A 17,812-nucleotide genomic window follows, 5' to 3' on the forward strand; every position below is an offset into this window, starting at 1 on the left:
ACAGTCTTCGGAATAATTCACTAACTCCTGTAAAGGTAGATGATTAAGGAAGACAGCTGCCATGGTCTTTAGAAACAGAAAGACACGCTGGGGAGGTTCGGGTTTGGTGAGGGCTTTATTGGCTGGGTGAAATTGCTGTACCAGGCGCCTGTAGTGTATGTACAAACCGGCTGAGGTCGCGGTACTTCGAACTCACGGGGGAGCGAGGCAGGGGTGCCCCCCTCCCCGGTACTATTTGCCCTAGCTATAGAACCACTAGCTATGGTACTGAGAGCCTCGAGGAACTCGCGGGGGGCGGTTCGGGGGGGGGGGGGGGGGGGGGGGGGGAGGTGGGGGGGGGGGGGGGGGGAGTGTGGAACATCGGGTCTCGCTATACGGGGATGATTTGCTCCTGTACATTTCGGTCCCTGTGGAGGGGATGGGGGAGGTTCTGCGGATCCTGAGGGATTTTGATAGCTTTTCAGGATACAAGCTGAATATGGGAAAGAGCGAGTTGTTTGTGATCCAGGTCTAGAGGCAGGAGGAGAGACTGAAAGAGCTGCCGCTCAGGATGGTAGAGAAAAGTTTTCGTTACCTGGGTATACAGGTGGCCAGGAAATGGGATGCCCTGTACAGGCTCAAACTGACCCTGTTGGTGGAGCAAATGGAAGGGGACTTTAAAAGGTGGGACATGCTCCCGCTGTCACTGGTAGGGAGGGTGCAGATCGTGAAAATGACTGTCCTCCCCAGATTTTTGTTTGTCTTTCAGTGCCTCCCCATCTTCATCCCGACGGCCTTTTTTAAGCGGGTGAGTAGGATCATTACGGGCTTTGTGTGGGCGAATAAGACCCCGCGAGTAAGGAGATCGATGTTGGAGCGTAGTCGGGGGTGGGGGAGTGGGTTGGTGCTGCCGAACTTTCACAACTACTACTGGGCGGCCAATATAGCAATGATTAGGAAGTGGGTGATGGTGGGGGGGGGGGGGGGGGGGTGCGCGGCGTGGGAGCAGCTGGAGGCGGCTTCATGTAAAGGTACGAGTCTGAGAGCTTTGATAACAGCTCCTTTGTCATTCTCGCCGACTCGTTACTCCACACGTCCGCTGGTGGTGGCAACACTGCGGATCTGGGGACAGTGGAGGAGGTACAAGAAGGTGGAGGGAGCGTCGGTCTGGACCTCGATATGCAACAACCACAGGTTTGTCCCAGGTAGGATGGATGGTGGGTTCCAGAGCTGGCAGAGGGCAGGCATCAGAAGCATGGGAGATCTGTTCATAGACAGAAGCATTCCCAGTTTGAAGGCGCGAGAGGACAAATGTAATCTGCCGCCAGGAAATGCCTTTAAATATCTGTAAATATGAACCTTCCTAAAAAAACAGGTAGTAGCCTTTCCGACGCTGTCGCCACTGAGGATACAGGACAGGGTGGTCTCCGGCAGCTGGGTGGGGGAGGGTATCGGATATCCACCAGGAACTACAGGAGGCGGAGGAAACCCCAGTGGAGGAGCTCAAAGGCAAGTGGGAGGAGGATCTAGGTGGGGAGTTGGAAGCGGGTCTGTGAGCAGAGGTCCTGGGCAGGGTTAATTCCTCCTTATGTGCCAGACTCAGTCGAATTCAATTTAAGGTGGTCCACCAGGCACACATGACGGCAGCGAGAATGAGCAAGTTTTTTGGGTACAAGACAGTTGTATGAGGTGCAAGGGCAGCCCTGCGAAGTATGTCCACATATTTTGGGCATGCCCGGAATTAAAGTGTTCTGGCAAGGGTTCGCGAGGGCAATGTCCAAGGTGCTTAACACACAAGTGGTGCGGAGTCCAGAGATAGCGACCTTTGGAGTGTCAGAAGACCCGGGAGTTCAGGGGGCTAAAGAGGCCGACGTCTTGGCCTTTACCTCCCTAGTAGCCCGGAGATGGATTTTATTAACGTGGAGGGACTCGAAGACCCCGAGTGTAGAGACTTGGGTTACCGACATGGCTGGGTTTCTCAGCCTCGAGAAAATAAAGTTTGCCTTAAGAGGGTCTACGCTAGGGTTCTCTCAGAGGTGGCAGCCATTCGTCGACTTTCTCGGGGAAAATTTAAATGTCAGCAGCAGCAGCAATCCGGGGGGGGGGGGGGGGGGGGTTGAGTGCTTCATTGGGATGGTGTGGGAAGACTGGATTCGGTGGGGTAGTGTCTATTTAATTGTTATTGTATATTCTCTTTTTGCACTATGTTAATGTTCACTCTAGTTTGTTTTGTTATTATTGTTACTACTGTTTTATTATAAAAATTTCTGCAAAACCTGAATAAAAATACTTTAAAAAAAAGAAACAGAAAGACAGGGACCTTTCTTTCATCTCTCCACAATGAGTTCATGCCCAATTCCCAGAGGTAGGAAGGCAATGCTACAATGAGAGTGTGGCCCTTACCAAAAACCCAAACACAATCTTCACTGGTTTGTTAAGCACACAAAATAACTCAGCACACAATGCCTCCAAAAGACTTTGTCAGGGAGACAATGTAGCGGTGGAAATGTCACTAGATTAGTAATTGAGAGGACCAGGCTACTGACCTTGGGACAAGAGGTCCAAATCCCACCACGGAATTATATTCAATTCATTCATAAAAATCTGGAATTGAAAAGTTTGGTTGTTGTCGTAAAAACCCATCTGGTTCACTAATGTCATTTAGGGAAAGAAATGTTGCCTGTCCAACCGACATGTGACTTAACTGCCCTCTGAAATACCAGCAATGGGCAACAAATGCTGGCCTTGTCAGCTACACTCATGAAATAATTAAAATAAAGGACAAGGTTTAAAGCCAAAGATGACAAGTTCAGACTGAATGTTCTGAACTCATATTCACATGTTCACAGTTTGAAGGAAATTCTGTTAGTTGGGGCCATGTTAAGCTTTCCAGAATGGCTCCTTGGATAACGATCAGAGTCCGGAACTCCTGAGTGTTAATTCATTCCCTCTGAACCAGTGGCCAACCATTGATTCACCATGGGTCAGAAATTGAACTTGGCTCTGTATGACTGAGTGGCATCTTGTTTGCCCACTAAACTGCAAAAAGGAGGTCAGGGGAGCTGTAACCTGTATTCAATCTGGAGGTGTCCATTTTATGCATGGAAATGTGCCACAAAGCCTCATTGCCGCAAATAAAGCTTAAAATCTTGTCACCGCCAATTTGAATAACTCAAGCTGCAGGTACGAGCAGATCAAAGTGTTCTGATTCTCCATTCGTTCCGCAATGAGGCAGCAACACGGAGAGTAGGCAATTTCAAACCTCTAGCTTCACAGAATTAAACACTGTTAAAGGACTGAACAGTTTGAACTTCATGGACAGGATGTCAGATCTTGGAGCTGCACATAATTCGGACATCTCAGATTACCCAGTTCTCGGCTCTATCCTGGAAGGATATTTGGCCTTTACTCAGTATTGAATGAAGGCTTTCCTTGACCTGGGTGAAAGAGTAGCATTTGAGTTCTTTGGAAACTACACAAAGTTAAATGCAAAAACTTGACAGGACCTCAGGCCATTCCAAAGCATTTACAAGCAAATTAAATACTTTGGAATTATAGTTACTGAGGTATCATAGGAAATGTGGAAGCTAATTTGTGCCATAAACAGTAAAGAGCTAATAATCAAATAATCTGTTTCAAAGATGTTGATTGAGAGATAAATATAGACCAGAACATTGGGGAGATATCCCCTCTGCTTCTTTGAATAGTGCCATTTGATCTTTTGCATCACTGAGAGGACAGATGGGACCTTTTGAACAACTCACTCCAAAAAACTGCACCTCTGGCAGGTATTCCCGGTGAATGAGCTGGCACAGCGGGCTAATTTAGGGAGATGCCATTTACGGTAGCGAGGGATAGGTTTAGGTATTTGGGGATTCAGGTAGCAAGGGAATGGACGGGGCTCCATAAGTGGAACTTAACAAAGCTGGTGGAGGAGACCAGGGAGGATCTTAAGAGGTGGGATACATTGCACTTAACGTTGGCGGGGAGTGTCCAAGTGGTGAAAATGAATATTCTGCCGAGGTTCTTGTTTATCTTTCAGGCTCCCACGATGCTTATACCAAAGGCCTTTTTTCAGAAAGTGGACACAATCACCTCTGACTTTGTATGGGCGGGGAGGGCGCCGAGGGTGGGGAGGACCCTGCTACAGAGGCAGAGGGAGCAGGAGGGTTGGCGTTACCACACTTGCTTCATTATTATTGGGGGGGCGAATGTGGACAAGGTGCGGCGGTGGTGGGAAGGAGAAGGGGTAGAGTGGGTTAGGATGGAGGAGGAATCTTGTAAGGGGTTTAGTTTGAGGGCTATGATGACGGCAGCATTGCCAATGGCTCCGAGTAGGTATTCAGGGAGCCCAGTGGTGCAGTCCATGGTGAAGATATGGAATCTGCTGAGGAGGCATTTGAGGGTGGAAGGGATGTCGGTGCTAACGCCACTGTGCGAGAATCATGGGTTTGAGCCGGGGGCTGGTGGATAGTGTATACAAGAGGTGGAGGGAAGTGGGGCTGGTCAATGTGAAGGATTTGTATTTGGAGGAAGGGTTCGCCAGTCTTGAGGAGCTAAGGGAGAGGGTAGAGCTGCCAAGGGGTAGTGAGTTCAGGTATCTACAGGTTAGGGACTTTGCATGAAAGGTCTGGAAGGGGTTCCCTAGATTGCCGGGATACACCCTGCTGGAGCGACTGCTGCTTCCGGATGTGGAAGGGGAGGGAAGAATTGGGGATGTATATAAGTAGCTGGGGGAAGCAGGGAGGTGAGCGGGTGGTGAAGATCAAGGTGAAATGAGAAGCGGAATTGGGAATGGAGATCAATTGGGGAGTATGGAGTGACGCACTGCGAAGGGTAAACAGGATCTCCTCTTGTGCAAGGATGAGCCTGATACAGTTTAAAGTGGTGCACAGTGTGCAAATGACTCGGGCGAGAATGAGTGGGTTATTTCAGGAGGTAGCAGATGAGTGTGAGAGGTGTGGGTGGGGGCCAGAGAATCATGCGCACATGTTTTGGGGTTGTGAAAAATTGGGAAGATTCTGGGCAGGAGTGTTCGCAGTCTTAGCCAGGATAGTGGAGGAGGGAGTGGACCCGGACCCTGTGGTGGCGATATTTGGGGTTTCAGAGAAGCCGGAGCTGATGGAGAGGAGGAAGGCCGATGTCTTAGCCTTTGCCTCTCTGATTGCACGACGACGAATTTTTCTGGAGTGGCGGTCGGCATTGCCACCGTGGGTAGCAGCTTGGTTGGGTGACCTGTATGACTTCCTGCGGTTAGAGAAGATAAAGTATGAGTTGAGGGGCTCAGCAGGGGAGTTTGAGAAATGGTGGGGGATGTTTGTGACTGTGTTTGAGGAACTGTTCGTCGCAGGGGGGTGGGGGGTGTGGGTGATGGAGAGAGGGTGTGAAAAAGGAGAAAAATCTGTACAAACTGTATAGTTGATCGTTGGGAAGAATGTTTCCCAGGGTGTTAATTTGCTGTAACCTACTTTGATACAAGTTTGAATAAAATGTGTTTTTTAAAAAGAATTGCACCTCTGGCAGTACAGCACTCCCTTGGTACTACATTGGAGCTCTGTGTTGAAGTCTCCGGAGTAGGACTGAGGGTTGCCAACCATCCAGGATTGGCCTGGATCTTCCATGGATTGAAGATTAATCTTCAGGGCACAGCTGTGTGCCATATTGGAGACAAATCATAGGGACATTAAAAAAGATTTGTGTTTCTTTTGTCATTTTGTCAAACCTTTTCTCTTTACCAGTAATAGAAATATTGAGAATGGGAGAAAAAGGTTCACAGACAAGCACCATCTCAAGGGGTAATGATTTTTTGCTTTACAATGGGTTTAGGAAGCCAGTGCATCACATGGATGGATGTGTTGGCCAAGTAATGGCTGAAGCATGGCGGCAAGTCTTCAGGAATCCATTTAATCACAGTTGGCAACCCTAGTGGGACTTCAACTCACAACCTCCTGACTCAAAGGTGAGTGGTACCCACAGTACCCATGGTTGATGGAAGGGATAAAGAGACAGTAAATCAAAACGTGTTCTGCTATCCACCATGCCTTAAGGTTATGAAAACCATGAGATGAACAAAAAACAGAGACACTGAAGGAAAAAAGCACCACACAAAGCTCATACTTACAGCTCAGTTGCATCTTTGGGAATGCCCTTTGGTAAGATGCGAAAGCCTCTGTTGCTGCATCTTACCACAGTGTCAATGCAGTTGCAGAGTTCAGGGCAGTGAGGGCCTGGCAGGCAGCTACTCTCATTGTTATCCGCTGAAAGGCAGAGAGAAAGGATAAATTCTTAAAACCAGTGGACAAGGCCCCAGCTCACCATCCAGGACAGGCATGTGCTCCCACCCTCCCTTCCTCTTTCAGCTTTTCCCATTACACACGGGATTACCACGGTGCTGGTTGATCACCTTCATATCAACTGTCACACTGTCATCGTTTTGTATTTGGTGATGGTTTTACAGCCAGCTGCCCTTGCTGCCATCAGCCCTCCTTATTTACCCAGGCTGGGGACTGGCAGTGGTATACGCTGGTTTGCCTGCACTGATTCTTTTGTTGTCAATAAATGGAACTTGACCTCAGGGTCTTCTGGCTCAGAGACAGGAGCATTACCCACTGAGCAACGCTAGCTCCCTGCGCTCCCACCAATTTCTCCCTTAGGTTAGGGAATTGGATTCTGTTGGGGCATTTTCTATAGAATCCCTATAGTGCAGAAGGAGGCCATTCAGCCCCTTGGGTCTGCACCGACCTTCTGAAAGAGCACTCTACCTAGGCTTACTCCCCCATCCTATCCCCATAATCCCACCTAATTTGCTCATCTTTGGACACAAAGGGACCATTTTTCCATGTCCAATCCGCCTAACCTGCACATCTTTGGACATTAATGAACAGTTTTAGCGTGGCTAATCCACCTAACCCGCACATCTTTGGATTGTGGGAGTGAAATGGAGCACCTAGAGGAAACTCACAAAGACATGGGGAGAATGTGCAAACTTCACACAGGCAGTCACCCAAGGCCAGAATCCGTGGAGCTGCGAGCACTGTGCCACCGAGCCTAGCAGCGGGACTGCATACAGATCAGCTGCTCACCCTGACAAGGTCAGCAGCAGATTTGCTGAGAGCAGCCAGCCCTCCAATAAAGGAGTGTGGTCCCATGGGCGGCCAATTGGGAGGCCGCTTGTGTTAAAATTGCTGAGCGGGTCCCGATGCTGATGCGGCGAGACCTCATATATGCTGTGACTTTGTGCTGACAGTGCCAAGAATGAGCCCACTATTAAACGGGGCTCTGCTTCATTTCGGGGCCTCAGTGAGGGACGCCCCATCGAGGCCACCCTTCGTCCTATTTCCTGAACTAACAAACTTCGGTCATCAGTGCAGGAAGAGCTGGCACCTTTATATCTATACCTCCCCACCACGGCCTATGGACCCCCCCCAAACACCTCAAGTCACCTATCCCGGTGTCATCAAGCCTCCTACACCCCAACTCATAAGGTCAGGGCTCCCCCGGGCCTGATTCCCAGGCAAAATGCCAGCCTGGCACCTTGGCACTAGGCAGTACCCCTGTCAGGCTGGCCGTGCCTGGGTGGCACACAAGTGCCACTGCCAGGGTGACACTGTCAGGGGGCACAGCTAGCAGTGCCAAGGTGCAATATGCAAATGTAGGTCCCATCCATTATGGGCGATAGATTTTGCGATGTGTGGTGAGTCGGGTAAATATTGTAAGAGGCCCCTCGCGAGATTTACCGGTTGCATCACATCCCGAGTCAGGAGCGATGCGGCCACTGATCGTGCCCAATATTGCTCAATGTCATTTCAGGATCAAAAAATTATTAGTATATTTTAAGTATATTTTCTTTCATTAGCAGGTCGTCTGGTCATCCTGTGCAACAGAGGAGAAAAATGCAATCCTAAACTTGTACTGTCTCAAACAGCTGGTTCTCGAGAAACTTCAGTCAGTATTGAGTGACCTCCTTGTTAATAAGGATCCTTGTTACAATTTATTACTGGTAGGTCTTTCTCTAGTAAATGTTCACCAAATTTTTGCAAGAATTACATCTCGTACATCTTATAAACAGAAGAAGCGTAGCGTCCCTGCGAGGTGGGTTGCTAAAGGCATGTAACCAAGCATTACAGAACTGGAGTCTGCTTGCCTCAACATCCAGTGCGTGTCCCAGATAAACTTCTATCAACTGGCCTGTCTGTAACAGAGGCCTTTCAATGCCCCTGAACTATGGAGGAGGAAAATAAGACAGGGTTCCCACACCGATTAGCCATCCAGTGACCTCTTCTTAATGGACGTGGACATGACAGGATTGGCCTATGCTGTGATGCTCGCCACAGATCGTCACACACCACACTCACTCTTTATTGAATTTACAGTGTAGAAGGAGACCATTCGACCCATCGGGCCTGCACCAACCCTTGGAAAGAGCACCCTACCCAAGCCACACCTCCGCCCTATCCTTCAACCAACTCCACCCAACCGTTTTGGACACTAAGGGCAATTTAGCATGACCAATCCACCTCACCTGCACATCTTTGGATTGTGGGAGGAAACCAGAGCATCCAGAGGAAACCTACGCAGACACTGGGAGAACGTGCAGACTCCGCACAGACAGTGACCCAAGCCGGGAATCGAATATGGGACCCTGGAGCAGTGAAGCAACTATGCTAATCACTGTGCTACCGTGCTGCCCAACTCTTGAAGTCAACGCATGAGTAATGACACAGGGTATCTCTGCAACTCAGCCCCTCCCCCTACTAGGCTCCTACTGGGTTTGGGCCCATATGCGTAGGCCACCGTCCAATGTCCTTGATTCATAGGCGGATTCTCCCGCAACTGGCCGAATGATCTGACGCCGGCGCCAAGAGCGCCATGAATCACTCTGGCTCCAGGCCGCCCGGAAGTTGCGGAATCTTCTGCACTTCCGAGGGCTAGGCGAGTGCCGGAGGTGTTGGCGCCGTGCCAACCGTGCATGCGCAGAACTGCCGCCGTGTTTCCTGCGCATGCGCAGGGGGTTTCTTCTCCACATCGGCCATGACAGAGCCTTACAGAGTCTGGCACGGAGGGAAAGAGTGCCCCCACGGCACAGGCCCACCCGCAGATCGGTGGGCCCCGATCGTGGGCCAGGCCACCGTGGTGGGGGGGGGGGGGGAATCTCCCCCTGCCCCCCCCCCCCCCCCGAGGACTCTGCTAGACACTCCCCAAGCCAGGTACTGCCGGGATGGACCATGTCCATTTCACGCCGGAGGGACTGGCCGAAAATGGGTGGCCGCTCGGCCCATTGGGGCCTGGAGGGGCTGTAGCCAATGGCCCCCGACTGCCGCGGCGTGACCCCTGCCCCCGCCCGTAAAATGGCGCCGGATAATTCGGCAGAGCGCCGTCGGAAAGGCGGGGTGGGATTCACGCCGCCCCCCAGCGATTTTCCAGCAGGGGGGTCAGAGAATCCCGCCCCATGTATTTGCTTGTGAGTGTTGGAACACCATTCTCCCATGAATGGTACCGCAACGGAGTAAAATCCCAGCTTCACCCTGCATAGTTTTCAACTTTTGATACTCAGCAATAATCCAAAATAGGAGCTCTGGATGATTTTACTTTTTTGAATCCCCTCATTGGAGGGGTACCCTGGCCATTTGCTGCCCTAGTTGAAACCAGGTAGCTCAACAAAACCACAAACTGAATCTGGATTCTTGGTCTCCATGATACAGTATCACAACTGGTAGAGAATTTACCAATTGCGCCACATCAGGTCATGTAAGGAAAAAAGGGAACAATTAAAATACATGTTTTTGGTGAAAGAACTAATGTTATGAATGAAGAAGTGTTGGGAAAACCTTAATAAGTTGGACGAGAAACACACCATATGGATGTGTATTGTCTATAAATCCATTATCGTTTGCAGTTGACATCCTCAAAATAGAGATAGGACATGGAGAGAAATTTGTTCACACGATAGATTCCTTTGCAGCAGACAGTCAACGGCCACTTTCTGTGCAAAGCTGAAGGCCACTTCCTGTGCAGGGCTGAGGGTCATTTCCAGTGGAGGGCCAAGGGCCACTTCCTGTGTAGAGCCAAGGGCCACTTCCTGTGCAGCATTCTTGAATCACATTAATGGAGAAAACCCTGCAGCTAGTAGCCCATGCCACTACCTTGCCTCGGGGAAAATTGATGCAAGTCTGCATCACTATGCCAACTAATTTGCTGGAAATAGCAACCAAATTATCTTTTATCGCAATTTTAACGTCAAGTAAAATGTCCCAAAGCATTTTTGCGGGCATCAGAGCTGGATTTTACGTTTTTTCGGGACAACTGCCCAATGTAAAATCCTGAAGGGAGACGTCAAGTCTTGAACCCGACGTCGATGCACCAGCTTCCCATAATACGGTTGGCAGTCGGACACTGGAGACGGCAGCTCACTTGCCATTATTTTAAAAAATCATCAATGTGCAATTGAGCTTGTTAACAAACCAATTGACCCAAATATTACGCTGCCTATGCTGTAATTTCACCACCCAGGAGAAAAAGTACGAAGGAAAAAGGACATACATCTTTGGAGGGAGATGTCCTCTGTTCATCAGGCAAAGCTGCCCTCCCCCAAGGTACCTCCTCTTTCTACCTCCCCACCTGGCCTCAAAAGCCCTCGCCTGTCCCATCCCTAAGGTGCTCCAAGATTTGCCAGTGTTCGGAATCCTTAATGCTTACAGAGGCAGCAGCGCCACTGCAAAATTCTGGTACTGCTGGGACTACTAGAATTTTCAGCCAGTCAGATCGGCAGCCAGCTCTCAAGGCCAGGACTTTCTGAGGGCAGGACTTTCTGTCCCTGAGGAGCGAAAGTCCCACTCTCGGTTTGTTTAGAGTTATAGGGTCATAGATGTTTACAGCATGGAAACAGGCCCTTCAGCCCATCTTGTCCATGCCGCCCAGTTTCTATCTCTAAGCTAGTCCCACTTGCCCGCATTTGGTCCTTTCCTCTATACCCACACTGCCCATGTAACTGTCTAACTGTTCTTTAAAGGGAAAAATTGAACCTGCTTCTACCACAGCCTCTGGCAGCCCGTTCCAGATACTCGCCACCTTCTGTGTGAAAGAATTTCACCTCTGGTCTCTTTTGTATCTCTTCCCTCACACCTTAAACCTATGCCCTCTAGTTCTAGACTCCTCCACCTTTGGGAAAAGATGTTGACTATCTACCTTATCAATGCTCCTCATTATTTTATAGACCTCTATAAGATCACCCCTATGCCTCCTACGCTCCAGGGAAAAAAATCCCAGCCTATCCAGCCTCTCCTTATAAAGCTGCCTTCAGTGTGTTATTAATGCAGATGGCATTTAAAATGTTGTAAAGGGGGTGGGGGTTGTCAAGGAGTGTGCCCTCTCCCCTCCACCTCTTGGTAAAATCCAGCTCCAAGTCTGTCAGCACCAGACACCAGGAAACCCAGGCTTTGGGCCTATTTTGATGCAAGGTCTCCAAATGAAATTTAAAACTCTTTTATTTCAGAATTGCAACTTTATCTTCCTCCCCAAGGCAGAACAGAGAACAAATAAAGAGAAAGACTCATCAGATACATTTTCCATGAACTCGGTTTCTTTGTAGGTCTCCGTCACAGGGCGATTGTGAATTTTTTTAAACCCCTCAATAAAATATAATCTGAACGTAAACAGAAGAATTGCATAGAAATGGTGGGGGGGGGGGGGGGGGGGGGGGGGGGGGACATATTTTAACATCTAATAAACGCTCCACAATTAAAGAAAGCAAGAAATCAAAGAATAATGACATTTAACCTCTCAATAATATCCAGAAAAATGTGTCAAAGGATAGAATTTAAACAAATAAGTGAATACGTAGGAGGTGAAAGTGCGGCTAAGATGCTTTTATAACATGCCTAAATCTCCACAAACAATTGGGAGATTCAAATCTGGCCAGTCAGACAGTGCCCAGAATTGAGATGAAAGAATGCATCAGGGACACGAGCATTTCCACTGAATTTTTAAAGAAAAACATCATTTGCAATCTGTTAAGATGTAGCATAGCACAATTATACAAAATATTATTCCTGGTGATAAAATCTGTCTATTTATCTTTTAGAGGTAATGAATTATAACTGGGCACACATGCTGATTTTATTAGAGAGCCGCACTGTTTCTGGGAGTCTGAAGAAAATAACAGATTATTTGCCAGAGGAGTGACCTCGATAAGCTGGTATTTGAAATGGTGCAACGCCATGGAATGTTGCCGTTCCCACCATCTGTGGCAAAGAGCTGGAGAACTGCCTCCAGATAATTTTACTCTTGCTTTTATGTTTTTCCTTAAGTGTATCAATGCATATCCTTCCCATTTTATTCCTCTTGCTATCTTACCGTTCATATATCCAAAGGTTACGGAAACCCTCTTTACCAACTTTTCCAGGTGGTTATTCTTAATGAGTGAACCTAGGCAGGCTATTTAACTGTGAAGGCATCGCAATGAAACTAAATCCTGGCTTTATCCTGACATTCACGGCCGCACTCTTTCTCGTAGGAGTGATGCCGGTCAATAACGGGAATCCTGGCTGATTTCTTTCACTCCCTCCCTAACCCAGTGATACACTGTGCTGTACCAACTACTGATTTTCCTGAGGTCAATGAACTTTGCATAAACCAACAGTCGATCTGGAGATATTTTGGTCTCGTTGGTTTGGTTTTAAATCTGGAATTGAAAGCACATCTCTCAGTGATAGTCACCATCTAGTAAGTCTATCAGCAACAAGCGCTGGAGGGAAACACAGTGATTGGAGGCGAGTTTTCTGGGGAGAAAATGAGGCTTTCTTTCAGGCGGGGACAAGAGAGAGAATGCCGTGGCGGGGCCGTCGAGGGTGCCAAGGCCCCAGAAAGGAAAGGCTGCAGTGGCCCTGGGAAGTTGAGGCTCGGAAGTGAGATGTTGCGGTCAGAGGAGGGGGAGGTTTGGGAAGAGGCTGGCTGATGTATGGGAGTAAGAGATTATATGTGTGTGGGTGCGTGAGAGGGAGAGTGAGTGTGTGCCTGACTCCCAATCTCAAGTTTGTCACTCACTCTCACGACTACACGCCAACACATACTTATACTCATATTTTACCAGCTATCTAATAGGTGCTCTCCAGTCTGCTATTGTCCACTTTGGAAAAGGTGTGAGACCGGCTCCTGGCACCCTTATGGATCCCGAGCCCAGCCTGAGCTTCAAATTTGAGAACAGAATCAAATTTTAAAAAACTATGAAGGAACTGAAATTTGCCTACAGAAAAGGTTGAAACACAGCAAGGAGACTGAATAGCTTGGCGTTAAACCCAGTAAATTATGTACCTACTTGTTGTGATCTGACTGAAAATCCAAGCTCACATACTAATGACGTTCCATTATTTTATCTACCCTGGTTCTTAAATTTACAGCATTAAATCCAGCTTTTCTTACCGTCACAGGTGAAATCTTGAACAGCCACATCCTGAATTGGGATCTCCTTCAGGAAGAATGGCTTCTGACAGCGTGGGTTTCCACTGACAACCCTTCTCTTTCTCAGCCATCTTCCCAGCCAGGCTAGGTGACAGTTACAGTTGAAAGGATTGGCCAGGAGGTTTCTATGGAAATTGGAGAAAGTAATCATTTAAATCTTGCCAATTCTAGATGCTTCACTCTGTCAAGCTACACGTTGCATTAAACTGGGTACTCACTCTCCAAAAACACTGAAATAACTGAACATTTTAGCAGCTCTACATGCTCTTCCGGCCTTTAATCCAATTACATTACGTGTGGCATGGTGGCACACTGCTACCTCTCAGTGCCAGGGACCTGGATTCAATTCCGGCTTTGGGTAACTGTGGATTTGCACGTTCTCCCCGTGTCTACGTGGGTTTCCTGCGGGTGCTCCAGTTTCCTCCCACAGTCCAAAGATGTACAGGTTTATATTACTTCTCGGCCTTTTGGCTAAGATGAGCGTGAGGTCAGGTGTAATGCCTCGATTTGGTATGTCTCTGGGATGTCTCTCTAGTGGGGACCATGAATTAGATTCAATTTGAATTGGCTCTTGGAGCAGGCAAGGAGCTGGATTAGGGGTTTGCCCCTGTCCACACTCTGAGCTCTGGCTTTGTAAATCTGATAAAGCAATAATAAAAAAAGATGTACAGATTTATGCCGATTGGCCATACTAAGTTGGCCCTCGTATCTAAAGGTTAGGTGGGGTTACAGGGATAGGGTGGGGGAGTGGGCCTAGGTAGGATTCTCTTTCAGAAGGTCGGTACAGACCTGAAGGGCCGAATGGCCTCCTTCAGCACTGTGGGGATACTATCATATTCTATGATATGAACCTTGGATATCTCTTTGGGCATATGCTAGCTATACGAATGCAGGATGAGTTATGAGACAATCCCACCCTGCCACCTGCCACATTTACTACAGTACATATAACCTAGAATTACAAATTTACAGCACATAAACAGACCATTTTGCACAACTAGTCTAAATTTGAGCATCCTCACATTCTCATCTAACCCCATCCTTGTATTCTTTCCTTCATAATGTACGTATCTAGGATCGAGCTATTCAAATTCCGAATCTCGCCCAAATTAATGTACCATTGGCTGGTCCGTCAAATTTTTCACTCCACCAGAGATGACTCCCATTGAAATTTCCCCATCCAACTTCCCTTCAAATGTGCCTGAGTTCTTTGCCTTAACAATTCCATGTGGGATGAAAACATTTCTCCTGAATTCCCTATTGGATTTATCAATTACCACCTTGTATTATGACTTATAGTTCTGAACTTGCTCTGAACTTGCCCATGAGTGGAAAAATTGCCTCTACATCTCCTCTATTAAATTTTGAATAGAAAGAACTTAACTCTAAGATCAATATAAAAGGACTACTAATTCTGTATTTGTGGCCTGCAGTTCATAGTCTAAGTTAAACAATCTGTATATGTGGATGGAAATGACAAATTGTAGAGGAAGCGCCCTGGTGGATCTGGAATGCTAGCAAAGGTTCAACTGAGCAGGAAGTCATACATAACTGAGTTGCTGGGAATGATTAAACTGACCCAGATTTGAGCCACTGGGTGCAAATCAATAATATAAGTTGCGATGAAAGCAGGTCTTACATAGTAGAGAGAGAATGCAGAGTATTGAATGCTCCAGGGGTGATAGTAGTGACCCGGTTATCATAGAGCGAGAGCAGCCGAACTGAGCTAAGGCCAGTGAAAGTGTCATTATTGACACAGCTGATCAGGTTGTTCCGCAGCATCCTACAACAGTGTGAAGAAAGAGAAGGGAACATTTCAGCTACCAATAACCACATCAACGTCATTCAGTTTTCAAAGATTCGGAACAAACATAACTGAACAAAGAGGCCACATGGGAATTGCTAATGTTATTGTATCATTTATGTGGTCAAAGCTTTTCACATAAAGGTGCCCAAGATCATGATGCACTTTTTCAATGATACTTTTCTAATCAGTATACAAGCGCAAGCTATTAAATGTTGTCCACACACTGCAATGCTCTGATCCTGCTCTTTCAGCTTCAATCTTGCTTCCACAAGTAGGTATTGAGCAAATGCAAAGGCTTTTTCATATGGAGAAATACACAAAGATCAAAACTCCCTGGATACTGCCAAACTTCTGCAAGGGATGGCTTTCAAAAGCACACAGGAGCAGAACGAGCCGCACACTTTGCAGGAGGCAAGTAGTGCATAGCACATGGCGATATAGTTCCATGTCAGGATGGTGGCTTGGAGGCGAACTTGTAACTGCTGGTGTTCCCAAGTATCTGCTCCCTTGACCTTGTAGATCAGGGGTGGGCAAACTTTTCTGTGCAAGGGCCACATTCAGAAATTCACAATTTTAAAGGGCCGCATAGTATATTAAGTAAAATAATTACTTCACCCGGTTATGATTCTGGGCGCCTCATATAGAACATAGAACAGTACAGCACAGAACAGGCCCTTCAGCCCTCGACGTTGTGCCGAGCAATGATCACCCTACTCAAGTCAACGTATCCACCTTATACCAGTAAGTAACCCAACAGCCCCCCCCCCATTAACCTTAAAAAAAAATTTAAAATTAAAAAAAATTTTTTTTTTTAATGACTTGGTGGGCCGCATAAAGACCTTTGGCGGGCCGCATGCGGCCCGCAGGCCGTAGTTTGCCCACCCCTGTTGTAGATGGTAATGGTCGTGGATTTGGAACATGCTGTCGAAGGAGCTCTGGTGAGTTGCTGCAGTACATCTGGTAGATGGTACACACTGCTGCCACTGTGCATCATTGGGCGAGGGAGGGAATGTTTAAGGTGGTGGATGGGGTGCCAATAAATTAGGCTGCTTTGTCCTGGATGATGTCAAGCTTCTCGTTGTTGGAGTGGCACTGATTCAGACAGGTGGAGAGCATACCATCACATTCCTGACTTGTGCCTTGTAAATGGTGGATAGGCTTTGGGGAGTCAGGAGGGGCTCCACACTGCAGAATTCCCTGGCTCTGACCTGCTCTTGTAGCCACAGTATTGCTGTGGCTAGTCCAGTTCAGTTTCTGATCAATAGTAACCCCCAGGATGTCGATGGTGAATTCATCCACCTCCCCCCACCATACAAAGGGTTAAAACAGTCAACACAAGTTTTAATTCAAATACACTACAGTTACAATACAAACATGGGCCAAAGAAGAATCACATTGAACTTGAAAAATTAACACTGTTTCTCTACAGATGCTGGCAGCATTTTTTATTTTAGATCTCCAGCATCTGCAGTATTTTGCTTTTATGCTACCTCCTGTAACTCTATTCACTTGGGCTGGTTCACAAAATATTAGGGGCGCAATCCTCCGGCCATGCTGCGCCGGAAAAGCAGCATGGCCATTGAAAGCTGGGAGACCCCGCTCCCAGGGTCTACCCGGCTCACAATGCCTCACGAGATTCAATGCAATCTCGCAAGACTTTGCAAAGTGAATTCTGCCCACAATAGGCGGGATCACTTTTTAGCAAATATGGAGATTAGAGAGAGGCAATAAGTTTTACTCTAATGTGCAGATTCCCGAGGTAGCTGAGGCTTTGCCATTCAATCCCTCCACCTTGGGGACCCCGGGCGAGCACCATTTGGTACTGGTCCCACAAATGGGGACAAGTTGGAACGGGTCTAGTGAGGGCCTTCAATCTTGCAAGTTCCCAGCTGAATGCCCTTTGGGCATAGTGGGTCCTGGAACTACTGGTGCCACCAGGGTACCCTGGCAGTGCCTGTCTGGCATCCTGTCAGTGCCAGTCTGGTACTGCCCAGGTGGCAGTGGCAGGGGCACTGGCAGGTTGGCACTGCCAAGCTGGCATTTTTTGAATGCGCGTGATCAGGCCAGGGGACCTCTCATATTGCGTTCGGGTTGGGACCTTCCATATTGTGTTTGTGCTGGGGGATGGTCAGGGATTCTTTTGGGGGCCTCGGAGATCAAGACGCCAGACCTTTCACTACAACAGGCAGTTCCGGTGAGCGGAGCTCCCCATTGTAAAAACCCGGCCTTGACCGCACTTCCCATTCAGGACCCTATTTCAACATGAGTCACGTTGAATATCCATGTGTTACTCAGCACTGCGAGTGCCGGGAAACACGGGGCAAAAAGGTATTCGTGAGGGGACTATATTTCCTTTTGGGAAGATTGCACCCTTTGTGTGCTATTGAACGGGAAAAACAGGCACGTTTAGTTGGGTGTTTCTCAGGGCATACAGTGCCAAGAATGACCCTGCTATCAAACGGCATTCTTGGCGTCGGCGAGGAATGCCCAGCCAAAGTCGCACTTACCTCACTTCCATCAGTGCAGGGAGAGATTGGGGCGCCATTTTTAAATGCCACCCGATCTCTAGAA

The 17,812-nt window shown here is 47.9% G+C and overlaps 1 protein-coding gene across 1 annotated transcript in view; it reads right to left on the reverse strand.

Annotated features, from left to right (window-relative positions):
* LOC119965073 (slit homolog 3 protein-like) overlaps positions 1-17,812 on the reverse strand; it is a 758,703-nt gene that overhangs the window by 132,563 nt on the left and 608,328 nt on the right. Inside the window, exons 18-20 of the mRNA XM_038795337.1 lie at positions 15,074-15,217; positions 13,396-13,559; positions 6,101-6,236 (exon numbers count right to left, since the gene is read on the reverse strand). Of these exons, the coding sequence (XP_038651265.1) occupies positions 6,101-6,236; positions 13,396-13,559; positions 15,074-15,217 (444 nt within the window). The remainder of the gene's footprint in view (positions 1-6,100; positions 6,237-13,395; positions 13,560-15,073; positions 15,218-17,812) is intronic.

Source organism: Scyliorhinus canicula, chromosome 4 (assembly GCF_902713615.1).
Source record: "Scyliorhinus canicula chromosome 4, sScyCan1.1, whole genome shotgun sequence".
NCBI classification, from domain to species: domain Eukaryota; kingdom Metazoa; phylum Chordata; class Chondrichthyes; order Carcharhiniformes; family Scyliorhinidae; genus Scyliorhinus; species Scyliorhinus canicula.